The following is a 27,614-nucleotide window of genomic DNA, read 5'->3' on the forward strand; positions in this document are numbered from 1 at the left end:
AATGTGGGCTCTCTTTGTTATAATACCGTAGTAGTGTACTGTCCCACGGGTAAGTGAAACCACAGAAATGGAAAGATAAGAGAGAAAGGGGAGGATTGCATAAATATTATCAGCTGTTAGAATCATTATAACCTCAACACTTTCAGCCTGGACAGCTCTCCTGATCTCCAGACATTTGCACACAGCTGTCTCCCTCTTACCCGCATTCGGATGTCAGGGGGATTCTCAGAATTATCATTGCTCCTGAAAGCCTCCCTCTGCAGTCTTCCATGGACACGGCTCCTTCCTTCCAGGTGCCGAGGGGAACATGCGGGCCCCATCCTTGCTCTTCCTTTCCCATCGATGACACCATCCATTAGAAAACCCTGCGAGCCGCCGGGCGCGGTGGCTCACGCCTGTAATCCCAGCACTTTGGGAGGCCGAGGCGGGTGGATCACGAGGTCAGGAGATCGAGACCAGCCTGGCTAACACAGTGAAACCTTGTCTCTACTAAAAAAAAAAAAAAAAAAAAAAAAAAAATTAGCCAGGTGTGGTGGCTGGCACCTGTAGTCCCAGCTACTCGGGAGGCTGAGGCAGAAGAATGGCGTGAACCCAGGAGACAGAGCTTGCAGTGAGCTGAGATCATGCTGAGATCGCGCCACTGCACTCCAGCCTGGGCGACAGAGCAAGACTCTGTCTCAAAAAAAAAAAAAAAAAAGAAAACCCTGGGAGCTTGACCTTTCACACACATCCCAAAACACGTCCTCACTCTGCCCCCTCAGCCCCCATCCCCCCTCCTGGAAGACCCAGCACCACCTGCTCCATCTCTCTGTGGCTGCCGTGACCCATGCAGGTCTGCTCTGACCAGGGCAGCCGAGGGTCCTGTTAGAGTGAGAGTCCAGTCGAGCCTCTGCTCTCTCCAAAGGCTCTAGGTTCCTGTGTGGCCTCAGGGCCCCACACGGGCTGCCCCGTCCTCCCCGCTGCTCCCTCCTCTGACTCCCTCTGCTCTCAGGTTCTGGCTGTGTCCACAGCGCCCAGGCCTGCTGCTACCTCTGAGTAATACACTTGCTGCTCCCCTTCCCTCTTCCCAGGATGCTTTTCTCTTATTCAGACACAGAGCCTCCCTGCTCAGCACCTTCACGCCTTTGTTCAGACACCGCCTCCTCTCGCCGTCAGATGATAAACTGTTCCTCAATTTGTCATGAGCTCCCTTTTCTGCATGACTTTCCTCCAAACACAGATCACCATCCCACATGCTCTCATTTTATTTATTTATCTTTTCCTTCTAGTCTCGAGAATGACAGGACCTTGATGACAGAGATACTTGCTGTTTCCTTTTTTAATTTATTTTGGTAAAGTATATGTGTTACATGTGTTACAGTTTGGATCTGTGTACTCACTCAAATCTCCTGTGGAATTGTCATCCCCAGTGTTGGAGGTGGGGCCTGGTGGGAGGTGATTGGATCATGGTGGTGGTTGCTCATGAATGGTTTAACACCAACCCCTAGTGTTGTTCTTGTGATTGAGTTCTCAGGAGATCTGTTGTTCAAAAGTGTGATGTGTAGCTCTTTTCTTTTTTTTTTGAGACGGAGTCTCGCTCTATTGCCAGGCTGGAGTACAATAGCACGATCTCAGCTCACTGCAACCTCCGACTCCCTGGTTCAGACAATTCTCTTACCTCAGCCTCCCAAGTAGCTAGGAACTACAGGCACATGCCACCATGCCCAGCTAATCTGTGTATTTTTAGTAGAGATGGGGCTTCACCATGTTGGCCAGGATGGTCTCGATCTCCTGACCTCAGGTGATCCACCCGCCTTGGCCTCCCAAAGTGCTGGGATTAAAGGCGTGAGCCACCATGCCCGGCCTCCTCTTTCTCTAAAGACCCTGCTCTGGCCGTGTAAGACCTGCCTGCTTCCTCTTCACCTTTTGAAGACTTTTTAAGTTTTTAAGTTTCCTGAGGCCTTCCCAGAAGCAGAGCCTGCTGTGCTTCCTGTACAGCCTGCAGAGCCTTGAGCCAATTAAGCCTCTTTCCTTTCTGAATTACCCAGTTCCAGGTATTTCTTTATAGTAGTGGTAGACCTGACTATACATTATGTAACATATAATTTGCAATTTGTAACATTCTATAGGGTACAATTCCATGACATTAAGCACATTCACCATGTTGTGCAACCTCTATTTATCGAATTTCCTCATCATCCAAACAGAAACTCTGCACCAGTTGCACAATTACCCTCTTCCTTGCCCCGTTTCCCAGCCTCTGACATGCGACTCTACTTTCTGTTTCCATGAATTTGCCAATTCTAGGTAAGGTTACATGAGCAGAATTATATACCATTTGTCACTTTATGTGTGGCTTCTTTCATTTGGCATGTTGTTTCAAGGATCACCCATGTTATAGCATGTATCAGTTCCATTCAATTTTTAAGGCTAGAGAATATCCCATATTGTGGATATGGAACCTTTTTTCTATCCACTTATCAGTCAATGGACATGAGTTTCTCCCCCTCCCCCACCTTTTAGCTACTGTAAATAATGCTGCTGTGAACATTGGTGTATAGGTATCTGTTTAAGTCCATGCTTTTCAATTCCAGGAACATATCTAGCAATGGAATGGCTGGATTACAGTGTATTTCTAGGCTTAACTTTTGGAGAGAATTCCAAAGCGTTTTCCACAGGGTCAGACCATTTTACCTGCAGTGCAAAAGGGCTCCCACTTGTCCATATCCTTGCAAACAATTAGTAGTTTTTTCTTTTTTCTTTTTCTTTTGAGATGGACTCTCACTTTTTCACCTGGCTGGAGTGCAGTGGCACGATCTCGGCTCACTGCAATCTTTGCCTCCGGGGTTCAAGCAACTCTCCTGCCTCAGCCTCTCAAATAGCTGGGACGATACAGGTGTGCACCACCACTCCCAGCTAATTTTTGTATTTTTAGTAGAGACGGAGTTTCACCATGTTGGCCAGGATGGTCTCGATCTCTTGACCTCGTGATCTGCCCACTTCAGCCTCCCAAAGTGCTGGGATTACAGGTGTGAGCCACCGCACCCGGCCAGTATTTTTTTTTTTTTTTTCAAGAGAAGTGTATGTTTGGTTTTATTCAGACCTTTACAAAGAGTTATAAACCAATTCAAAAAATTAGGTTGCCCATGGTAGCTCTACCCAGGGTATTCAAAACACAATGCAAAACACTTGTGACTGTCTGTTCTTGCAGCTACTACTTTCGTGATGGTTCTGCATATGCTACCAAATACCTATTTAGTCCTTATCCAAAAGGCCTAAATACAAAGGAATTTATCAACAATACAGTAGGACTCTTCTCAACTCTCTGAGATCCAAACTATTCATTATAAGCAACCAACTATTTAGTTGTATCTATCAACATCATCATACCAAACACTGATTTATTTCTGTTTTTGTTTGTTTGTCCATTTTATTTGTTTATTTAATGTCTTCCTCATGAGTGTGAAGTAGCATCTCCTTTACAGTTTGGTTTTGCATTTGTGACATGAGTAACAATACTGAGCATCTTCTCATGGGCTGCCTGGCCATTTGCACACCAACTGGGAGCAAAGTCCAGCAGGGGACAGACCCTGCAAGGCCTTCAGTCCAGGCTGTGGTGTTTCCGCCTCATTCTCCAGCAGTGGAGAGGACGCACCACCTGTCAGGCGGTAGAGGCACTGAACAAGGAGGCGTCTGGAAGCAGAGTCTGGAGGCCTGTGTTGAGGAGAGATGGAGGCAAAAGGTGATGAGGGTTCAGTGACCAGGGAAGAGGTGAGGCCCAAGGCATGACTGGAGTCAGGATGGAGAAAAGGGCTCCAAGATGAGCCCTGCTAAGGAGAAAGAGGAACAAGAGTTAATGATTTATGAGCCCTGGAGGAGGGAGGGAGCTCAAGGTGGAGACTCACATTCTGGTTCTGAGTTTAGAAGCGTCAAATCCTAATAAGGTAAAGGAGTCAGGCTGGTGGGAGCAGAGGAAAGCAAAGAGAGAAAGCAGGTAAGCTACAAGCCTGCCTTTCTTCATGATTCAGGACAGGTGGCCCTCCTGCGCAAGTAACTCACAACTTTTCTGTGCCTAGCTATCATCAGAACCTCAGCTGATAGAACAAGGCGAGTTAGCTCACTGCAACCTTGACATTATCAGTACTCCATGCATCCCTCTCCAGCACAAGTACCACAGGCCCCTTGCCGGGGCAAGCCTTTGTCTCTTTGCAGTCAGCTCCCCTCTTGCCGGCCTCCCTGTTGCAACATATTTTCATACTTTCTCTAATAAATCTGCAGTTCTACACCTACAACTGTCCTGGTAAATTCTTTTTATGGCCCATGCCACTGGCCTCAGGTAGTCACTTACCTGTGACAAGAGGCGGGACCACTGTGTCATCAGTGGGATGGGGATCCCAGGAGGAGGAGAGGGTTTGGGGAGGGAGATGGGTGTACCATGCTGAGCAGAGCAATCATGGGGGCTATCAAGGGGGAGGTGCCCAGTGGGATGTTGGAGGGTGAGATGCCCTCAACACTCACCTGAGAGATTAACCTTTGACAACCTATGCCGCCTCCACACCTGTAGCTGCCTTTGCTGCCTTCCTCCTGTGGGACTTCACTCTGAGTGAAAAGACAAGGACTTGTGAGTGTGGCCAAATCAGGGTGCAGGGGGCAGCAGACTCACTTCCCTGTGCTCTGCTAAGGCGCTGGAGGGGACTGATGTGGAGAGAGCAGGTTCAGCCCCCAAGACCTCCACGATGAGAGAAGGAACCTCTCGCCCTGGACACACAGCAAAGCTGGGTACAGAAAACATTGTCTTGGGTGAAATTCTCACCACAGCGGAGCCTCTGTTGGTCCAGGTTCTCTTGACTGGTTCAGGACCCTCCAGCAATGGGACTCAAATTCAGCATTGTGTCCCCTGCCCTCCCCGCACCTCCCTTTGCTCCCTGGGGCAGTGCTCACTTGAGGACGATGAGACAGAGGAAGAGAAGCAGGATCTTTACAGCGGCCTCCCCGATGGCCACCAGAACCACCTCTGCCATGGGCCCTGATTTCCCTGCAAAAAGGTGCATGAGGTGGATTCGTCTGCTAGACCACAATTCCTTATTGTTTCGCTCCTGATAATTGGACATAGGTTCTACCAGTTCTACCTGCATCCCTGCATGTCAGAAAACAGCCCAGGGCTTACCTCATCCCCTACCAAGACTGAGCAGCAACAAACAGAAGGCTCTGGCCCTCAAGACATTGCTGGCCTCACAGCTGAGGCTGAGGCTGAGCTGAGCACAGTCCTATTCTCTTGGTGAGCCCGGTGGACTACTTGTTCAGAGACCTGGGAGTAAAGGTCATTGGGAGAGAGGATCTGGTGTGCAGCCCCTTGACACTCACTCTGCACAAAGAGCCTCAGGGAGACTTGCTGGGAACCCAGGGGGTTCCGAGCTCGGCAGGTGAATTCTCCTTCATTCCTGAGGTGCATTTGAGGCAGCTCCAGCATCCCGGAGTTGGGCTGTGAGGGGCTCAGGATCAGGTTCTCCTGGGCCCAGCTCAGCCCCGCAGGAGGATTGCTATCAACAGCACAGAGCAAGTGTAGGGACTGTCCTTCCAGGACCTGAAGAGATGATCCATTTCTCAGGGTTGTGGATGCTGAAGAAAAAGAGACCGAGGGTCAGAGGGACAAAGAGGTTGAGGGAAAGAAGAAGGACACCTAAGGAGACCAAACAGAGGAACAGATTCAGACTCACAAGCAAAGAATGATAGACACAGACTGTGAGATGGATCCAGAAAGCGGGGTGAGCCCGGGCTTAGAGCCTGGCTCAGGCCCCAATTTCTGTATATAGCAAGGTTTGGATTTATCTCTGCACTGATGCGCCCTTTTTGGCTGGATTTGTGCCCTAGAAATCACAGAGGGAGGGTCTCAGGCTTTACAGGGCAACCAAATAAGATGTCAGTTTAGGCCCATATTCCATGTCCTCGTCAATGCTCTTGCTGACACCTCAGCTTCCAGGTTCTCCCTGAACCTTCTTGTTCTTTATCTGAGTCCTCACCTGACACTGGTTTACTGACTTATCCCTGTGCCTCTGAGAGGCTGTCACTCCCAGAAATTCAGAGTCTGGTTGGTAGCAGGACTTAGGAACAGGTGCTCATGAGACCACATGACATAGGTTGGAGGTGACTCAGGCTCCAGTAACCTTGGAGATGTCAATGTATATAAGACCATGTAAATTACGTGATCCAGGAAGGCTTCCTGGAGGAGGCATACCTACTTCACACAGGAAGTAGTAGGGTATGGAGGACAAGCAGGGGTCGCTAGATAATGAGGGCTGGAAGGACATTCCATTAAGAAGGAACAGAAGGTGCAAAGATGACCAAAACCTGATCACATCCAGAAAATGCAAATAGACCTGCAGGGCTGGAGGGAGACAGGGTGTATAGGCTGGGGTGGAGGGTGGAGTTCAGACACAAGACACAGGAGGAAAAGTGGAGGGCTCTATCTCGGCTCACTGCAACCTCCACCTCCTGGGTCCAAGCAATTCTCCTGCCTCAGCCTCCCAAGTAGCTGGGATTATAGGCATGTGCCACCACACACAGCTAATTTTTGTATTTTTAGTAGATGGGGTTTCACCATGCTGGTTAGGCTGGTCTCGAGCTCCTGACTCAACAATCCATCCACTTTGACCTCCCAAACCGTTCTGGTTACAGGCGTGAGCCACTGCACCCCGGCCCAGATTTGTTTTAATAAATTCGGCATGGGGGTAATTGGCACCAATAAAAGAAATCAGGAAGTGTGAATACAGGAATAAATAGGTTCCTGTACATTGGGAAAATCGTGGACAGCTAAGTAAAAGCCACAGAGGGCTGGGCACGGTGGCTCATGCCCCTAATTCCAGCCCTTTGGGAGGCCGAGACGAGCGGATCACGAGGTCAGGAGATCGAGACCATCCTGGCTAACACGGTGAAACCCCGTCTCTACTAAAAATACAAAAAAAAAAAAAAAAAAAAAAAACTAGCCGGGCGAGGTGGCGGGCGCCTGTAGTCCCAGCTACTCCGGAGGCTGAGGCAGGAGAATGGCGTGAGCCCGGGAGGCGGAGCTTGCAGTGAGCTGAGATCTGGCCACTGCACTCCAGCCTGGGTGACAGAGCGAGACTCCGTCTCAAAAAAAAAAAAAAAAAAAAGTGCCAGGTGTGGTGGCTCGCACCTGTAATTCCAGCTACTTGGGAGGCTGAGGCAGAGGCATTGCTTGAACCCGGGAGGTGGGGTTGCAGTGAGCCAAGATCCTGCCACTGCATTACGGCCTGGAGGACAAAAGAAAGAAAGACAAAGCCACATGCCATATTGGGACACGTATTTGTAATGTATATTACTAATATTCAGCAACTTCTCAAACTAAAGAGAGACTCAAGAATAAATAATAAAGGTAAAATCACTCTGGAAAGCTGAGAAAAGACTATCAATGGGAGTTCACAGAACAAAAGAATAAAATGGCGCCTTAATGTACAAAGAAAATGCAGACCATTCACAGTCAGAGAAACATTCTAATGAATGTGCACAGGGAGATGCAGATTTTCACCCAATATTGGCAAAGGTCTAAGTATCTAACCCCACACTGGGTTGGTGAGGCTGGGGAAACTCACGCATCCACCCCTTCCTGTTGGCAAGGCGGGTTTGTCCTTTTTAGATGGAAAACAACATGGCCACATCGCTCAATATTCAAAAAACACAATGGCCCAGCTATTTTGCACTTAACATTCACATACACACTTGTGAAAAGAGATACAGGATAAATCACTATAGCATTCCTGTGCTCAGCTAAGTTAGCGTCATGATCATGAGTTCGGAGATTCCACAAAATCAGAGTCCATCTGTGCAGTGGAATCACATACAGCCCTAGAGGAGGGGGCGGACAGTCTCACTACTGACGCCAAACCACCTCTGAGATCCTCCAGGTGCACAAACCAAGGCTCAGAGCAGCCTAGACAGATACCGGTGAATTCCGGTGAGCGGGACGGGCTTCCAAGTACAGACTCTGCTGTGCATTTTGAACTTTTGCCCATGTGACAATATCGTCTATCCAGAAGTATTAGGTCAGAACTACCGGGGAAAATTAAAAGTTGAGGCTGAATGTGTATTCCGGGAGTGGATCATCAGGGGCCTTGGGGTTGGGTCTGCTGCGTGACTGTCACCCTGCCCTTGCAGTGGGGCCAAGGTGTGTGTGTGTGTGTGCAGGATTCTGAAGGGAGTGGGGGAGGGGAGGGGACAGTTGCTCAGGTGGCCACTGGGGTTGAGGATGCAGAGAGGCCCTGGGTTCACCCACGTGGGGGTCTCAGGTCGCCAGGGTGAGTCCAGGATGAGGAGGGACCTGGCCCTGCCCTGAGCTGGAGGCCCTGCTTCCCCCACCCCAGGGAGGGAGCACCATCCTACCTGTGCCATCTTCTTGGAAGACAGTCAAGGTCAAGTTCTGAGGAGGGTCTGGGACAGAAAGACACAGCGACCCGCATCACTGTGAGGGCTGGGGACACCGGCCCTCTCTCCCCAGAGATTGCATAAAGAGGGAAGGCAGAGCTAGTGTCCTCCTGACCCCCAACTCCAAGCCCAAATTCTGGGACTCAGCACCTGTGTCCAGCCCTGACCCCCATCTCCTGCTATCAGCGACCCCACCCCATCAGGGACCTGGGTGTCCTGGCCCAGCTCTCACAGGATACATTAAGTTGGATGGTCCTGGTCGTGGTTACACCGGCCCCGGGCAAGGTCACCTCACAGGTGAGTCTGCTGCCGTGGTCCCGGGGCTGTGGGATGAGGGTGGCCACCGAGGAGAGGGCTGTGATGGGGCTCAGCGGGGACACAGAGGTCCCAATCCAGGAGAAGATGGGGGGTGTCCCCTGCTCACAGGCCCAGGGCACAGAGCAGGTCAGGTTCCTGGGGCGGCCGGACTTCAGGGCCCCTGAGATGAGGATGTCCGGCCTGTGGGTCAGGGCTGGTGAGGAGATGGGGACGCAGGATCAGGAAGGGGTTCTGAGGTGCAGCCCAGGGGAAGCGCAGGCTCTGGTTCAGGTCTTCCCCTGTGCCTGACTCACTTTGCCCTTTACCCCTTCCCAGCCCAGCCCTGCCTTGCAGCCCCTACGACCTCTTCCTGTGGCTGCTCCTGGATCCTGTGCCTTACCTGTCACATGCACATTCAGCAGGGGAGTTTTGTAATTATATTTCATCCATCTGTCCTCCATATGAAAGAAGTACAAACCACTGTCCCTCCTCCTGGCGTCTCTGATGCTCAGGGAGCAGTTTTTCTCCCTGGGATTACCCAGGAGGCGGAATCGACCCCGCGTCTCCTCCCGGACTTCTCGAGCAGGGTCGTTTGTGGCCACTGGAGCATCCCATAAAGGATTGTCTCCTTCCCGGAACCAGTAGCCACGATCACGGTCATGCCTGCTGAAGGGGTACCTCGGATTGAAGAAAGTGCAGGGCACGAGGACGCACAGACCCTCCTGCACCGTCACCGACTCCGGCACCTCCAGATGGAATAAGCCCTCCAGAGTCAGGGCCCCTGTGGAGACACGAGGGTCAGGTCGGCTCATCCCCGGACAGCCCCTCTCCCTGGGGCCACTCACCTGCCCACAGCAGGGGCAGCAGCAGCAGCAGCATCTCTGAGGCGGAGGCTCCCTGCGCTCCCCCTGTGAGGACAGAAGGGGAACCGAGTGGAGGAGAAGAGCCGTGGGGCCCAACGGGAAGCGGAGGAGGAAAAGAGACTTCAGTCCTGCACAGAAGAGAAACCTCAGACCCACAAGTCAGAGCTCCTCTCCTCCACACTGATTGGACAGAAACCCCATGGCCCAGAGAACCCAGCGACCGGCCCAGAGAGGAAAGGAGATGGAGCAGAAACTGATTCTTACCAGAGCCTGGATCAGGACCTCTGGGGACATCCGAGCCATGGTATACTCGTGAAGATCTAAAAAAAGTAATTGTTGGGCTAAAGGCTACCTGTATGTTTAACTTTGGCAGGAATTGACAAACTGCTGTCCAAAATGGCATGGACTTCGACTACTCCTCCCAGCCGTGAGCCAGAATTCCAGTAGCTCCAGGTCCTCATCAATGCTTGGTATTGCCACGCTTTGTGTATATCTGTACACTTAAATTAAAAATGTTTTTTGAGGCAGGGTCTCACTCTGTCGCCCAGGCTGGAGTGCGGAGGCACCATCTCGGCTCATTGCAACCTCCACCTCCTTGGCTCAAGCAATCCTCCCACCTCAGCCTCCCGAGTAGTTGGGACCACAGGTGCCCACTGCCATGCCCGGCTAATTTTTGTATTTTTTGTAGAGATGAGGTCTCACCATGTTGCCCAGGCTGGTCTTGAACTCCTGACCTCAAGTGATTCTTCCTCTTTGGCCTCCCAAAGTGTTGGGATTATAGGCGTTAGCCACTGTGCCCAGTTTATGCTTTATATTGGAACAGTTCTAGTGACAGTGCAGTGGCATCTTATGTTTAAAAATTTTTAATTTATTTAAAGTTAGATATGATTGAATTCATTCTTTATCATATGCAATTTTATGTGGGTTGACAGATGTATATAGTTATATACACGGCCGCTGTGAAGACACCGAAAAGTGTCATTACCCGAACATTCCCTCCCTCTGCTGACCCTAGGAAGTCAATCCTCCCTCTACACTTAGTCCCTGAGAAAACACGGATCTATTCTCCATCCCTGTTGTTTGGCCTTTCCACAGAATGTCATATAAATGGAATCATACAAAATGTCTCCTCTGAAATCTGGCTTCATTTGTTTGGCGTAATGCCTTTGAGGCTCATCTATGGGGCTGAATATACATCCATCATTTTAGTGTAATTGTTGACTCGTTCTCCATTGTTATCATGGTCTCTCATTTTGCATATATTTACCATGTGAGGGGCACTGCAATTGTTTTCAGGTTCTGGTGACTCTAAAATAATGTTGCTATAAATATTCCATTCAAATTTCTGTGTGTGAACGTAAGTTTTTAATTCCCTTGAGTAAATACCTAGGAGTCAAGTGCTTGGCCAGACTTACACTTGGTCATGTGTAAGTTTAAATTTATATGAAATTGACAAACTATTCTCCAAAGTGTATATACCATTTTGTATTCCTACCAGCAGTAGACGAGCTCTGATCACTTCACATCCTTGCTAGCATTTTATATTATCCACATATTTTAAAATTTCTTTTTACCTTTGTTGTAGTTTTCAGTCATTTTTCTTAGGTATGTAATTCTACCTCATTCTTCTTCTATTCTGTAATTACCTAAAGACAAATTATATTGAGGATATTTTCATGGGCTTGTTTGCCATCTGCTTTTCCTTTTTGGTGAGGTGGCTGATGAAATCTTCATTTGCTTTTTTCTTCATTGTTGTAAAACATACAACAGAAAAAGTTTACCGTTTTAACTATTTTTCAGTGTTTAGAGAAGTGGCACCAAGTACACTCACATTGTTATGAATCACCATGATTGGTCTCCAGAAGTGTCATCTTCCCAGACTGAAACTGCATCAAAGAGGTGAAAATGCCCTATTCCTTCCTGATCACAGCCCCTGGCGAGCACGGTTCTACTTTCTATGTCTATGAATTTGCCTACTCTACACACCTCATATAAGTAGAATCATACAGCGTTTGTCCTGCTGTGACTGACTTAGCACAATGTGTATAAGGTTCATCCATGCTGCATCATGTGCTAGCTTCTCCTTTTTTAGTTGTTGTTGTTTGAGATGGAGTTTCACTCTTGTTACCCAGGCTGGAGTGCAATGGCGCGATCTCAACTCACTGCAACCTCCGCCTCCCAGGTTCAAGCCATTCTCCTGCCTCAGCCTCCTGAGTAGCTGGGATTACAGGCGCCTGCCACCAGGTCTGGCTAATTTTTTTTTTTTTTTTTTTTTTTGAGACAGAGTTTCTTTCTTTGTTGCCTAGGCTGGAGTCCAGTGGTGTGATCTCGGCTCACTGCAACCTCCACCTCCCAGGTTCAAGCAATCCTCCTGCCTCAGCCTCTGGAGTAGGTGGGATTACAGGCATGTGCCAGCACACCTGGCTAATTTTGTATTTTTAGTAGAGATAGGGTTTCACCATATTGGTCAGGCTGGTCTCGAACTCCTGACCTCAGGTGATCCACCCGCCTCAGCCTCCCAAAGTGCTGGGATTACAGGAGTGAGCCACCATGCCCGGCTTGTATTTTTTTCTTTCTTTCTTTTTTTTTTTTTTAAGTAGAGATGAGGTTTCACCATGTTGGCTAAACTGGTCTCGAACTCCTGACTTCAGGTGATCTGCCTGCCTTGGTCTCCCAAAGTGCTGGGATTACAGGCGTGAGCCACCACACCTGCCTCCTTGGTTTTTTGTTTGTTTGTTCTGGGTTTTTTTTTTTCCTTTTTTTTTTTTTTTTTTTTTTTGGAGACAGGGTCTTGCTCTGTCGCCCAGGCTGCAGTGCAGTGGCATGATCAGGCTCACTGCAACCTCTGCCTCTCAGGTTCAAGTGATTCTCCTGCCTCAGTCTCCCAAGTACCTGGGATTACAGGCACATGTCATTATGCCTGGCTAATTTTTGTATTTTCAGTGGAGACAGGGTTTCATCATGTTGGCCAGGCTGGTCTCAAACTCCTGACTTCAAGTGCCATGCCTGCCTTGGCCTTCCAAAGTGCTGGGATTACAGGCGTGAGCTACCATGCCACAGTCCAGCTTCTCCTTCTATTTTAAGGCTGAGTAATATTCAATTGTATGTATATAACACACTTTTCTTATTCATTCACTTTTTAGGAATACTGGGGTTGCTTTTCCCTTTTAGCTATTGTGAATATGCTTCTGTGAACATACATGCATAAAACTATGCTCAAGTTTTTGATCTTTCGGGCCATATACCCAGAAGTGGAACTGCTGGATCATCAGGTCATTCTATTTTTAATTTTTTTGAGGAACCCCACTACTACTCTCTAGAGCAACTTCACCATTTCACTTTCCCATCAGCAATGCACAAGAGTTCCACCGCATAAGAGATCACATGGACAGCTCAGCAAGCTGAATAACGATCACCCAAAGAAATCCAGTCTCAGCTCCTTGAACTTCTAAATAGTACCTTACATATAAAGTGTCTTTGTAGGCCGGGCGCGGTGGCTCAAGCCTGTAATCCCAGCACTTTGGGAGGCCGAGACGGGTGGATCACGAGGTCAGGGGATCGAGACCATCCTGGCTAATACGGTGAAACCCCGTCTCTACTAAAAAATACAAAAAACTAGCCGGGCGACGAGGCGGGCGCCTGTAGTCCCAGCTACTCGGGAGGCTGAGGCAGGAGAATGGCGTGAACCCGGGAGGCGGAGCTTGCAGTGAGCTGAGAGCCGGCCACTGCACTCCAGCCCGGCGGCAGAGCAAGACTCCGTCTCAAAAAAAAAAAAAAAAAAAAAAAGTGTCTTTGTAGATTTTTTTTTTTTTTGAGACAGTCTCACTCTGTTGCCCAGGCTGGAGTGCAGTGGTGCGATCTCAGCTCACTGTAACCTCTGCCTCCCGTGTTCAAGTGATTCTCCCGCCTCAGCCTCTTGAGTAGCTGGGATTACAGGCGCCCACCAGCACACCCAGCTAACTTTTGTGTTTTTAGTAGAGACAGGGTTTCACCATATTGGCCAGGCTGGTCTCGCACTCCTGCTCTCGAGTGATCTGCCAGCCTTAGCCTCCCAAAGTGCTGGGATTACAGGCATGAGCCACCATACTGGGCCACTGTACAGAGAATACTGTAGCCACATGGAATACATGTGGTTAGGGGATTGTCTTAGCCTGTCTGGGCTGCCATAGCAAAATACCATAAATTAAGCCTCCTATAAACAACGGAAATTTATTTCTTACAATTCTGGAGGTTAGAAGTCCAAGGTTAGAAGATTAAGTTGTCAGATGATTTGTTTTTTTTTTTTTTTTTTTTTTTTTTTTTGAGACGGAGTCTCGCTCTGTAGCCCGGGCTGGAGTGCAGTGGCCGGATCTCAGCTCACTGCAAGCTCTGCCTCCCGGGTTTACGCCATTCTCCTGCCTCAGCCTCCCGAGTAACTGGGACTACAGGCGCCCACCACCTCGCCCGGCTAGTATTTTTGTATTTTTTTAGTAGAGACGAGGTTTCACCGTGTTAGCCAGGATGGTCTCGATCCCCTGACCTCGTGATCCACCCGTCTCGGCCTCCCAAAGTGCTGGGATTACAGGCTTGAGCCACCGCGCCTGGCCTGATTTGTTTTCTTGTTAGGCTCTGTGTCCTGGCTTGTAGATGCCGCCTTCTCACTGTGTCCTCACATGGTTAAGAGACAGCAAGTTATGTGGAGTCTCTCCTTACAAGGACACTGTATTAGTCTGTTTTCACACTGCTGATGAAGACATACCCGAGACTGGGCAATTTACCAAAGGAAGAGGTTTTTTTTTTTTTTTTTGAGATGGAGTCTCGCTCTGTAGCCCAGGCTGGAGTGCAGTGGCCGGATCTCGGCTCACTGCAAGCTCCGCCTCCCGGGTTCACGCCATTCTCCTGCCTCAGCCTCCCGAGTAGCTGGGACTACAGGCGCCCGCCACCTCGCCCGGCTAGTTTTTTTTTTTTTTTTTTTTTTTTTTTGTATTTTTTAGTAGAGACGGGGTTTCACCGTGTTAGCCAGGATGGTCTGGATCTCCTGACCTCGTGATCCGCCCGTCTCGGCCTCCCAAAGTGCTGGGATTACAGGCTGGAGCCACCGTGCCCGGCCAGGAAGAGGTTTAATGGACTTACAGCTCCACGTGGCTGGGGAAGTCTCACAATCATGGCGGAAGGTGAAAGGCACGTTTCATATGGCAGCAGACAAGAGACGAGCTTGTGCAGGGAAACTCCCCTTTTTAAAACCGTCGGATCTTGTGAGAATTATTCACTATCGCAAGAACAGCACAGGAAAGACCTGTCCCCATGATTTTATTACCACCCACTAGATCCCTCCCACAACATGTGGGAATTCATGATGAGATTTGGGTGAGGACACAGCCAAACCATATCAGACACTAATCCCATAGTGGGTCCCCACCCTCATGACCCCATGTAACCTAATTACCTCCCAAAAGCCCCATCTCCAAATACATCACATTTGTGGTTAAGACTTCAACATATGAATTTTGGGGGAACATAAACATTCAGTTCGTAACAGGCATTTCACTGAAACCTTGTCATCTCCCACGCCATGAGTTTAGATCAACAAATAATCATGCAGAAAAAAATATATATATATATACAGAAATTTCTTAGAGCAAAGCCTCTGCTCATTTTTTCAATAATCTCATTTTTTTAATTGCAAGGAACAGAAATGAAAACCAATAGCTTAATCTGGAAAAGAAGGGTTTTATTAAAAAAACATGTTTGCGGCTGGGTGTGATGGCTCACGCCTGTAATCCCAGCACTTTGGGAGGCTGAGGCAGGCAATACGAGGTCAGGAGATCGAGACCATCCTGGCTAACACAGTGAAACCCTGTCTCTACTAAAAATACAAAAAAAAAAAAAATTAGCTGACATGGTGGTAGGCACCTGTAGTCCCAGCTACTTGGGAGGCTGAGGCAGGAGAATGGTGTGAACCTGGAAGGCGGAGCTTGCAGTCAGCCGAGATCGTGCCACTGCACTCCAGCCTGGGCGACAGAGCGAGATTCCATCTCAAAACAAAAACAAAAAACATGTTTGCTTAATTTTGGGCCCAGGAAGTGGGAAATCTGGGAACACCCCGTAACTCAAGGTCAAGATTAGCACATTACTGATGTACAGTGTAACCCTCAGGGTGCTGCTTTTTGCTACCTGTGTGGTGGGCTGCAGATGCCTGAGCCATCTTCATTCTCTGGCTAGCAATGTTCATGCAATGTGAGGTCTCCCCAGCTCATGGCTCATGCTGTTCCTGCAGCTGACAGAGAGCACCACCTCCAGCCTGTAAGCTCCAACAGCATCTTCCTGACAGCCACAAGGAGCCACATCCAGCTCTTTCCTCCACGTTTTTATGAGCGAATAGGTTGACTGGAGTTTGACCTTCTGGGTTCAAACCCTCAGAAGTTCAAGGTTCAAACCCCCATTGACCTATTCCCACACTTGATATCCACGATAAGAATGATTCTGAGGGTGCATTGGGCATATTGACAAAGAAAGGTATGATTTTTTTCTAAGAATTTCCATCTCTGACTTTTGTCCAACAATTAGATTCTATTCCTTGTTTCTAAATGAAAATATGAAGAAACACATCCTTTTGGAACTAAAATAAATAACACTTTGAAGTTGAAATAGAGAAAATATATGAGGCTGCACATGGAATTAGTGGAAAACTATGCTCTTATTTGAGGTTATTCTGATTTCTCCAAGGAAGATTTAAGCTCAAAAGGTAAGGTGGCCAGGGAATCACCCCACGGTGAGACACATAGGGATGTGCGGGCATAGAGTGCAAGCTAATCAAGCTTGATATGTACAAGGAATTTCTCTTAGTAATCAATGAGAATGTGAAGTGTATAGAAAATAACTTTTGATGAACAAGGAAGAGTACGTGAATTTACAAACAAGAAATCTTTCCTCACTGGGCAAAAAGCTCATTCAATCTCTTTCTTTTTTTCAAGACAGAGTCTCTCTCTGTCACCCAGGCAGGAGTGCAGTGGCATGATCTTGACTCACTGCAGCCTCAACCTCCTTGGTTCAAGAGATTCTTGTACCTCAGCCTCCCAACTAGCTGGGATTACAGTCATGTGTCACCACATCCCAATAGTTTTTTGAATTTTTGGTAGAGATGGAGTATTGCTGTGTTGGCCAGGCTGGTCTTGAACTCCTGGTCTCAAGTAATCCTCCCATCTTGGCCTCCCAAAGTGCTGGAATTACAGGTGTGAGCCATCGCACCCAGCTTCATTCAATTCCTTTAGGAGGATGAGCAGCATTGAGCGGATGAGAATGTGCCTTCTGTGGAGAAAGGTTGGCATGTAGAGATGCCACCATAATTTATCAGGACAGGTTTTCTCTCTTTTCCTATTTTTTAGAGATGGTGTTTCGCCATGTTGCCCAGGCTGGTCTCCAACTCCTGGGCTCAAATGATCCACCTGCCTTGACCTCCCAAAGTGCTGGGATTACGGATGTGAGCCACTGTGCATGGCTTTCTTTTTTCTTTCATTTTTCTTTTTTTTTTTTTTTTTTTTTGAGATGGAGTCTCACTCTGTCACCAGGCTGGAGTGCAGTGGCGCGATCTCAGCTCACTTCAACCTCTGCCTCCTTGCTTCAAGTGATTCTCCTGCCTCAGCCTCCCGAGTTGCTGGAACTACAGGCATGCACCACCATGCCCAGCTAATTTTTGTATTTTTAGTAGAGACAGGATTTCACCATGTTGGCCAGGATGGTCTTGATCTCTTGACCTCGTGATCCACCTGCCTTGGCCTCCCAAAGTGCTGGGATTATAAGCATGAGCCGCCGCACCCGGCCCCAGGACAGGTTTTCTGAGGCTCATGGCCCTTGGCCATTTGCTGTGTGATCTCCATTTCCATAGGGCTTTGTAGCAGGTCTCACTGCCTCTCCCACAATTCATACATCAGGCATGCCCAGGAATCACTAGAGTAGAATTAATGTTCACATTAAAAATCATAGTTGTTTCTATCCAATGGTATAGCAGGCTTTTTTCTTTTTTTTTTTTGGCTTTTAATGAAAAGAAGCATTGATTTCTGTTGTCTGGGAAATCTGAGGAGTAGACCTAGCTTTAACTGTGGCTGGATTTCAGGGTCCGATGATAGAACAGCTCATCTCTCTGTTTGCTTTTGGTTCTTGTTCTTGTTTGTTGCTGTTCCTGCGGTTGTTCGTTTATTCTGCCTGGTTTTTGTTCTCAGGCTCATAAATGCAGGAGCTCTGATGTCCACTTTGCAGATGAGGACGCTGAGGCACACAGAGATCAAGTAATTTCCCTTCTGAGGCATAGTATGTGGACTTCCCACAGCCTTGTGACGCCCCCTTACATCTGTGTACCCAACTCAACATTCCCTGGTCAGGGCGCCCCCTGCTGCTCACCCAGAGAGTTACCGGGATCCCCGTACCAATCTCCTCCACACTTTTTGACCCCCAAATGCTTCCTGACACCTGACCCCCACCCTGTCACTCAGAGATTAACCTATGTCAAGATTTACAATCTCACCAGGCGCGGTGGCTGACGCCTGTAATCCCAGCACTTTGGGAGCCCAAGGCGGGTGGATCACCTCAGGTCAGGAGTTCGAGACCAGCCTGGCCAACACAGGGAAATCCTCGTCTCTGCTAAAAATACAGAAATTAGCTGGGCATCGTGGCGGGCGCTTGTAATCCCAGCTACTTGGGAGGCTGAGGCGACAGAATCCCTTGAACCGGAAAGTCAGAGGTTGCAGTGAGCCAAGATTGCGCCATTGCACTTCAGCCTGGGTAACGAGAGTGAAACTCCGTCCTAAAAAAGAAGAAAAAAACAAAAACTAAACAAACAAACAAAAAACAAACCCCCAAAAACAAAGATTTACAATCTCACCAAACAGGAATGATAACTACAGGAAGTAGTTATTATCTGAGGTTATTCGTAATGTTATTTATAGTTAATGACACTTTTTTTCCCCACTTCCATTTTCTCTGGAAGCCGTTTGGGGCGTCCTGCCTCTCACCTTCTCTATCCACTTCTTACCCCTACCAGGAGGTTGTAGACAAAGATGAGGGTTGATGCATTGTGCAACTCTATGGCTCCCCCTAGTGGTGTGATGCATTTGGGGTGGTGGTGTTTGCCCAGACAGGGCCCCAAGGATGCGGGTAGGGAGCGGGTAGGGAACCCCACCTTGTGTAAAACTCTTCAAAAATCCCAGGTTAACATTCCATTTGGTCTCCAGGCCTGATAAATGGGGAGGAATGGCTGTTCATTAGTGCCCATTCTGGTTGCACCAGGCAGGACTTTGCCCTGGGAGGGACTGTGACGTTCTGCTCTCTTGATAAGAAGGTACAAAGCTGGGCTCCAGAAATGGATTGACAGCACCTTGGGTCTGCTCCCCAGGCTGCCTCCTGCCCCCAGGTGAGCCCTGGATACTGCTATTCCTGACTGAAGAGACAGGGTTTTGCACAAAGTGCTCCAGAAGGCCAGATTTCTCTCTGGGCAAGGTTCATATGTTTCCCACGCAAGTCTACTGCTGGGATTCATCACGGATCTATAAATGGGACTAGGCAAAAGCTGTTCATGCTGCTGTGTATACAAAATAGTGAACCCTGATATAAACGATGGACTTCGGGTGCTAATAACGTATCAATGGAGGTTCATCAAATATGACAAATGTGCCACTCTGGTGGGAGATGCTGATAATAGAGGAGGCTATGCACGTGTGGGGGCAGGTGGCATATGGACAATCTCTGTATCTTCTGCTCAATCTGTGAACCTAAACTGCTCTGAAAATTAGGTCTATTCCGTCATATGCTTCTGGGAAAAATTGTCTATATATTTTTTTAAAATGGAGAGAACTGACTGGGCATAGTGGCTCAAGCCTATATCTCAGCACTTAAGGAGGCCGAAGTGGGAGGATTGCTTGAGTCCATGAGTTTGAGATCAGCCTGGGCAACATAGGCAGACTCTGTCTCTACAAAAAAAAAAAAAAAATTAGCTAGGCATGGGAGTGCATGCTTGTGGTCCCAGCTACTTGGGAGGCTGAGGTCGGAGGACTGCCTGAGCCTAGAGGGTTGAGGCAGCAGCGAACAATGATCATGCCACTGCACTCCAGCCTGGGCAATAGAGCAAGACCCTGTTTCAAAACAAATTGAAAAAAGCTTAATGCTCCCAAATAGGGTATTGGTTGAATAAGTTAACACACATCAAATTCAGTGGAATACTATGCAGCCATGAATAATTAACAGTAATGGTGCACAGTTGTGCTTCTCCAGTGAGCATCCAGGACCCAAGGGCAGGGGGTGAAAAGTGCTTCAAAGGACCTAAAGACAGAAGGTCCACTTTGCACATCTTCTGGGGCTTCCATTTATACTCAAATACTGAGTCAGGTCAGTCAAATAACTTCAGTGACAATGAATGCATTTCTTTCCTATTGAAACTAACAGAAACGTGTTTTTCCATAAGCCACAAATATTCATATGGACTTTCAGAGTACAACAGAAGCCTTCAGAGACATTTCGTAAATATATCTAGATACAGAAGACTTTAGAGATATTTTGTAAATATATGCTAGACACCCATAGCTGTATATTCACCTTCCTCTGATTAAATCTGCCCTTAACGCTTCAGAATTCCTAATAAAGAAGGACATTTAAGAATATGATCCCACTTTGGTAAACTCTATGTATATGGGCATGAGTGTATATAACACTTCAAAACTGAAAAGAGAGGATGGCAGATTGCAGGCATTGTTAGCAGGCCTCTCCCACCTTGGAAAGATGAAACAGTGTATAAAGATTTATGTTGTGAGCTTTTTACCAGAGAGCAACACTGGAACTTAACAGGAAAACTGTAAGAAACCACAGACCTTTCTAAAGAAGCAGTGGGCAGCAGCCTACACCATGAGCCAGGCAGAAAACTGTGAGTCCTTATAGTGTGGGAAGGGGAGAGACTGACTCAGGGATGTGCACTCCCACTGGGGTGCCACATGGTCCAGGCCACAGGACGGGGGAGCCCTCACCCTGCCCAGCACTGGAGCTGATTTAGGGAGCGCTGGGGACTAGATAATGAGGAAAGAGAGAGACCCTCTCACATTGTTTTACATTGTTTTGTACTCAGTACCTGTTTTAAGAAAAAACAAGGAAGTAAAACCAAAGACAGGCAGCCCGGCGCCAGGCCCGGAACCAGGCCTGGGCCTGCCTGGCCTAAATCCACTAGTTAAAAATCAACTCATAACTTAGAAACCCATGTTATTCATAGATTCCAGACATTGTATAGAAGAACATTGTAGCCGGGCGCGGTGGCTCAAGCCTGTAATCCCAGCACTTTGGGAGGCCGAGATGGGCAGATCACGAGGTCAGGAGATCGAGACCATCCTGGCTAACACGGTGAAACCCCGTCTCTACTAAAAAAAAATACAAAAAAACTAGCTGGGAGAGGTGGCGGGTGCCTGTAGTCCCAGCTACTCGGGAGGCTGAGGCAGGAGAATGGCGTAAACCCGGGAGGCAGAGCTTGCAGTGAGCTGAGATCCGGCCACTGCACTCCAGCCTGGGGGACACAGTGAGACTCTGCCTCAAAAAAAAAAAAAAAAAAAAGAACATTGTAAAACTCCCTGCTCTGTTCTGTTTCTCTCTGACCACCAGTGCATACGGTCCCTGTCACTACCCCCTGCTTGCTCAAATCAATCACGACCCTTTCATGTAAAATCTTTAGTGTTGTGAGCCCTTAAAAGGGGCAGAAATTGTGCACTCGGGGAGCTCGGATTTTAAGGCAGTAGCTTGCCAATGCTCCCAGATGAATAAAGCCCTTCCTTCTGCAACTCTGTGTCTGAGGAGTTTCATCTGCAGCTTGTCCTGCTACAATAAGAAGCAGCCACACTGGGATGTGCTTGGCATGCACTCCCAGGCTCCAGCAGGGACAGAGGGAAGCCATTCCCGATGCTGCCTCACAGAGGACCTTGCAGAAGCCAGTCAGCTGACTCAGGAGGCGGTCACGGGTTGAGAGAAGCTCCGGACCGAGATTTGCAATATCATCTTGAGTGGGGAAAGGAGCCTTGCCCAAAATCTAAGATTCATAGGTGCTCCTGAGGGAGAAGAAAAATAGTTGAGAAAATTCATGATTGGAAAGATACAGAATCAACCTAAGTGCTCTTCAACCCGAAGGAAAGGCAACAAAAGAAGACACATCCCTGAGTCAGTCTCTCCCTTTCCCACACTGCGGGGACTCACAGTTTTCTGCCTGGCTCATGGGGTAGGCTGCTGCCCACTGCTTCTTTAGAAAGATCTGTGGTTTCTTCCAGTGTTCCTGCTAAGTTTCTGTGTTGCTCCCTGGTGCAGCTGCAGCGGAAGTAGAGTAGACAGGCGGTTCGCAGTTTCCCTTAAAGAGAAACAAATTTGCTAAATAGACGGAGAGAACAAACTGCCTGATATCGCACAAACCGCATTCCGGGGCTCGTGGTCAAAACACGCGGCAGGAAGGAGGTAGAAGCGAAGAAGGGAAATTCCCCAAATTCGTGCAAGTGCGGAAACCCATGCTGAGTTAGTGTCCTCGGGCTGATCTATGCTCGTTATAATAGTGAAAACACACCCCCGCGTGGAGACTTAAGGTGCTAATGAGACAGCGAGGTATGCACTAGCGTGTACAGCCATTGCGCATGTGGGCCTAAGAGACCACCCAGAACATGCTTAAGAGCAACACCGTCCCACCCCCGCATGAGTAGTCACGGAAGATTCCCCTAAGGGAGTTTCCCCAGCGTCAGTCAGCGCCGTCTCATGTTTGAGCAGCCGCTCTGACCTGCTGTCAGAGTGCACTTTCACTTTGCCATTAACTCTCTTGCTTACTTTTACCTTGGACTCACTCTCAAGTTCTTTTTTTGAGGCAAAGTCAAGAACCTGAACTCGCCCACCAGCCATAGCAGGGGAGACCGCGTGTGCCGCGGTGCAGGCAACACTCATGCCGGGAATGGTCAGGATGGCACCAGCTTGTTGGATTTTTTGTTGGCATTTGTGTTTGTTTCTCTATTCACCACCCAAGTGATAAAATAGGATCCTTGGTGCAGAACTTAAATTATCCCAGAAAGCCAACAGTTCCCCGCCTTGGGGACTTGTCTTTAAATTGCCTGGCTTGTACGTTTCTGGCCGGACGCATGAAGAAGCAATCTGTGACAAATCTGAGGGTCTTCCTTTCAGCCCCCCTCCCACGCTAAGAAAAGTCGGTGTTTCCCTCCCGGGAGCTGTTGTGAATTTCTCTTTATCTGGGAACTGGTTTGGTTTTGTTTTTAGTTGCTCTGTGCTCCCTCTGAGTCAAAGCTTCTAGCACTGCCCCTGAAAACCGCAAAGGGTCCTGCTTGAGGCGCCAACCCGGCCAAGAGAGCAAACCTGCAGGAGGTTTGGAAATGGACTCGGTCTCTGCAGAAGCGTGTGCACTATTAGTGGACGAACTGTATCACAGCCAGAGGCACGAAGCTCATGTTGTAGGTGATCCAGGAGACGTGAGTTCCCAGAGATCATTTGGCACATTCATGTGCACACTGTTGTCGGGGTTGGAATGTGTACTGAGCTTCAGTGTGAGGCTTGTGATATGCATTTCCTGTTTATCAATAAAAAAAATTATCGAAGTGGTTGAATCCTGGGAGTTGATAAATGTGTACTGATCCAGTGCACTTGACTCTTCAACCCCTTCTTTCAATATCATTTTCATATGAAATCAGGCTTCAATGTGAGGCTCGTAATATGCATGTCCTGTTTATCAGTTAAAAAAAAAAAATTATCAAAGTGGTTAAATCCTGTGACTTGGCAAGTGTGTGAGAATCCAGTACACTTGACTCTTCAACCTCTTCTTTTAATGTCACTTTTATAGGAAATAAAAGTAACCAGTATGACAATTCTCAAAAAAATAAAATAAAAATTAGGCGAGGTCCTGAGCACGAAAATCAAATGAGAAAGCAGAAACAGGGCACCTGGAAATCTAAGGCTTTGCTGTGCTTTTCCGTATTTCACAATTTTCCCAACAGTGAGCTTTGATTTTTGTGTTTTTGTTTTCTTGCTTGTTTTATAACAAGGTCAAAATAATGTAAGCAAATATAAAAATAAATAAATAAATAATAAACTAAAGGCAACATAAAGTTACAAAGATAAGGCTGGGCTCCCAAGAGCTGCCCTCCCCAGAGCCCACCCCTGCTGGTCAGAGTCCACCCTGGGGAGGAAAGACCATCCCGACAGCTTGGAGACGAGACCGGCAGCCTCTATGCCAGGAGACACAGGTCTGTGAGGGAGCAGAGGAGGCCGCTGTGTCTCTGGAGGGACCCCTCCTCCTGGAGGACCCCAGGCAGCTCATAGACCTTTCAGACCTAGACGGAGCCTGTGGAGGGGGCTCATGGGTAAGAGATGCTGGATGAGCTTCCCAGGGCTGAGGGAGAGGCAGCTGGGACCAAAGGAGGGGAGGAGGCTGGGACCATCCCCATCCAGAGGGCTCAGTCGGAAACTCCCAGAGCAGGGGTGGAGGAGAGGGCAGGGGTCAGGACCTTCAACAGGACTTTATGAGCTCACACACTGGCACACCTCGCCCACAGACACAGCTCTGCACAGACCCAGAGATGTGTTACACTCACTCAGACACACACACACACACAAACACACACACAGCAAGAGAGAACATGCATTTGTAACCATGTGCAGGAGCCAGGAACTTGGACCCCCACCCTCACCTCTGCACTCACCTCTTGCTGGGTGGGTTGTGTTCTTGCTGAGTGATGTGGGACAAGTAACTTCACTTCTCTGAACCCTAATTTCTTCATCTGCATCTGGGGTTAAAATATCTGTCTTGCTTGGCTGTTAGGACAGTGAAATATATTACTATCTAGTATAGGGCCTGCCATGTAATAGGTGTGAAATGAATGATTGTTATTTTCCCCATTATTATTGTCACTGGTAATGAGGGCAGCAGTGCCAAGTCCTTTCTCAGCTTCACCCGGCCTCTTTCCCCCCCACACAATGGCATCTGCCTCCAGTGCCCTCGGAAATCTTTAAAAGTGTGTTGATGTTGAGGACTCTTGGTGCAGAGGTGAAGCCCCCAGACCATCTCCTCCAACTCCTAGGGTCCCACGTTGGGAGGGATTGGGCTTGGACTTGATGAGAAGTTGGCCCCTTCACCTCTCTCTACCCAGGACTCTCCTGTGTTTCTTTTTCTTTTTTCTTTTCTTTTTTTTTTTTTTTTTGAGATGGAGTCTCTCTCTGTTGCCCAGGCTGGAGTGTAATGACGGATCTCGGCTCACTGCAACCTCTGCCTCCTGGGTTCAAGAGATTTTCCTGCCTCAGCCTCCTGAGTAGCTGGGGTTACAGACACATGCCACCACGCTCGGCTAATTTTAGTAGAGACGGGATTTCACCATGTTGGTCAGGCTAGTCTCGAATTCCTGAACTTGTGATCCGCCGGTCTTGGCCTCCCAAAGTGCTGGGATTACAGGCGTCTCCTGTGTTTCTTAGGGACCTGAGATGTGACTTCTTCGCTGATTTCTCCCCATAGGGCAAATCGGGCCCCATATGTGTCCGCCTCAGACCCGAGGACAAGACCAGCGGGACAAGCAGGTGAGAAGGGGGTGATGGAGAAGAGCTGGGGTTCCCCATAGGGCCAGCGAGGCTGGAAAGGACCCAGGGTCTCTCTGGAGGGGACCGGCAAGAGAGGGGCCCAGCCCAGTCACACCGCGGTCTGGAGATGGGGACTCCACGCGAGACCTGGGGATGACGTCATGGGCAGTGTGGCCATTGGGCGTTCCATATGCCAATCAGAGCTGGCCAATGGGGCGGGCCACAAGCAGAGCTAGACGCTCATTCCCAGCGTCGTCTCCCTCAGCTCCTGCACTTCCAGCTTCTCAGATTCCTACCGCCTCAGCGGTGGAGTCCCCAGAGATGCTGTAAAGACGCCCATCTCAGCAATGCCGGGGACAGGGAAAAGGACCAACCTGTAAGTTCCTGACAATGAGGAATTCCTTAAATGGGCACTGCACACATTGAGCTTGTCTTCATTGTTAGAAACCACGCTGGGAGGCCGGGCGCGGTGGCCCACGCCTGTAATCCCAGCACTTTGGGAGGCCGAGGCAGGCGGATCACGAGGTCGAGAGATCAAGACCAGCCTGACCAACAACGTGAAACCCCCGTCTCTACTAAAAATACAAAAATTAGCTGGGGGTGGTGGCACAAGCCTGTATTCCCAGCTACTCGGGAGACTGAGGCAGGAAAATCGCTTGAACCCGGGAGGCAGAGGTTGCAGTGAGCCGAGATGGTGCCACTGCACTCCAGCCTGGCGAGAGTGAGACTCCGTCTAAAAAAAAAGAAAAGAAAAGAAACCACGCTGGGGAAGGAGTTTCCTGATGCGGAAAATGCTGATAACGGGACCTTAGGTTAGAAACATGTAATGCAAAGCTGCATCTGACAGCAGCCAAGTGAGGAGTGTGGATTATTTGACAGGCAGATAGAAGATGTAAAGGATGCACATATGTTTTCCACAGTTTTATGTCTACACACACCCACAAAAATTGTGAAAACTTCAAATATTATCAGTGTTATCTGTTTTAATTTTACTTTTTATATTTTATTGAATGTTCCAAAGTATTTTTCTTACAATGTGCATTTTTTTTTTTTTTTTGAGATGGAGTCTTGCTCTGTTGCCCAGGCTGGAGTGCAATGGTGCGATCTTGGTTTACTGCAACCCTCCCAGGTTCAAGCAGTTCTCCTGCCTCATTCCTCCCCAGTAGCTGGGATTACAGGTGCACACCACCACTCCTGGCTAATTTTTGTATTTTTAGTAGAGGTGGGGTTTCACCATGTTCGCCAGGCTGGTCTCAAACTCCTGACCTCATGATCTGCCTGCATCGGCCTTCCAAAGTGTTGAGGTTACAGGCATGAGCCACTGTGCCAGGTCAATTTTTATAATCGGGAAAAAAGAACAAGAAGTTAGAACAGTATGAAGTTAGTTTGGCATTCATAATTGCCACTTCTGGAACTTCTTCTCTGAGCTGCCTTCATGAATGTGCCCCAAATATCTCACCAAATCTATCCCTCATAATGAAAGTAGATAAAATAAAGGAAAGGGGGAGAGAAGGAAGATAGGGAGGGAGGGAGGAAAAGGGTCTCCTCTCTGGCTGAAACCGAATCTGTGGAAGGGTGGACGGCCAGCCTAGCAGCTGCGGTGGTCACTGTCCCTAGGAACCACTCCATATGTGACACCCTCCCCCTAGGACTGCGGAAAAGGAAGCAGTGAGTAAAAGTTCACAAGCAGTCAAGCTGGTGCCTGGTGCAAGGTGGGCACTGGGTGAGAGGCACCTCCGTTCCCCTAATTAAGGCACCCTTTGTGTCTTGGGGCAGCTGCCTAGATTCGACCTGGATCCTCCACTTGCTGGCCTGCGTGGTGCTGAGCAGCTCACCAGGGCTCGTCTGTGGCCTGGGTAGAGCCGGCCCTCTCGAGAGGCACTCTGAGGCCTGCGGAGAGAGGACGGGCCCAAGTCCCAGTGCACAGTAGGTGCCAGCAGGTGTGTTGGCTTCTTAGGGCTTCCCTATCAAATTCCCACAAATTTGGTGACTTAAAGCCACAGAAATTTATTCTTTGACGTTATGAAGGCCAAATGTCCCAAATCATGGTGTCACTGGGCTCTCCCTCGGAAAGCACTGGGAAGACTGTTTCTGGCCTTTTCTAGCTTCTGCGGGCTGTGGCAACAAAACCCCAACCTCTGCCTCTGCTGTCACGTGGCCTTCCTCTCTGTGTGTGCCTTGTGTTCAGTTTCCCTCATTGCATTAGGACACCAGTCATGGCACTCAGGGCCCACCTCATGCAGTATGACCTCCTACTAGCTTGGCAACATCTGCAAAGACTATTTCCAAAGAAAGTCACAGACATAGATACTGGGGGTTAGGACTTGAGCATATCACTTTGCAGGACAAGATTCAACCCACGACAACCCCATTGTTAGGATGATGGGACCCTCTGATGTTTCCCGTGTCCATCTCCAGCCCCTCCCTCCTTCCCTTCTGAGCTGCTAGATGCCACAGGACATCCTGGATATCCTCGAATGGCCAGCA

The 27,614-nt window shown here is 48.6% G+C and overlaps 1 protein-coding gene across 9 annotated transcripts in view; it reads right to left on the minus strand.

Moving 5' to 3' along the window:
• Nucleotides 1-3,395: 3,395 nt before the first annotated feature.
• The window catches only part of LOC117091682 (sialic acid-binding Ig-like lectin 13), a 63,236-nt gene continuing 39,017 nt past the window's right edge, over nucleotides 3,396-27,614 (minus strand). For 3 of the 9 annotated variants that reach the window (XM_033224309.1, XM_033224308.1, XM_033224306.1), the window contains one exon: nucleotides 26,380-27,017. In XM_033224309.1, coding sequence (XP_033080200.1) covers nucleotides 26,959-27,017 — 59 coding nt within the window. In that variant the 3' untranslated portion in view covers nucleotides 26,380-26,958. Of the gene's footprint in view, nucleotides 3,694-4,497; nucleotides 4,579-4,920; nucleotides 5,015-5,343; nucleotides 5,599-8,373; nucleotides 8,422-8,622; nucleotides 8,927-9,112; nucleotides 9,494-9,557; nucleotides 9,688-26,379; nucleotides 27,018-27,614 lie in introns of those variants that run through there. The other 6 variants (XM_033224311.1, XM_033224313.1, XM_033224310.1 and 3 more) reach the window with 6 other exon arrangements.

This window comes from Trachypithecus francoisi, unplaced genomic scaffold (genome assembly GCF_009764315.1).
Source record: "Trachypithecus francoisi isolate TF-2019V2 unplaced genomic scaffold, Tfra_2.0 Lachesis_group12, whole genome shotgun sequence".
Taxonomy (NCBI): Eukaryota; Metazoa; Chordata; class Mammalia; order Primates; family Cercopithecidae; genus Trachypithecus; species Trachypithecus francoisi.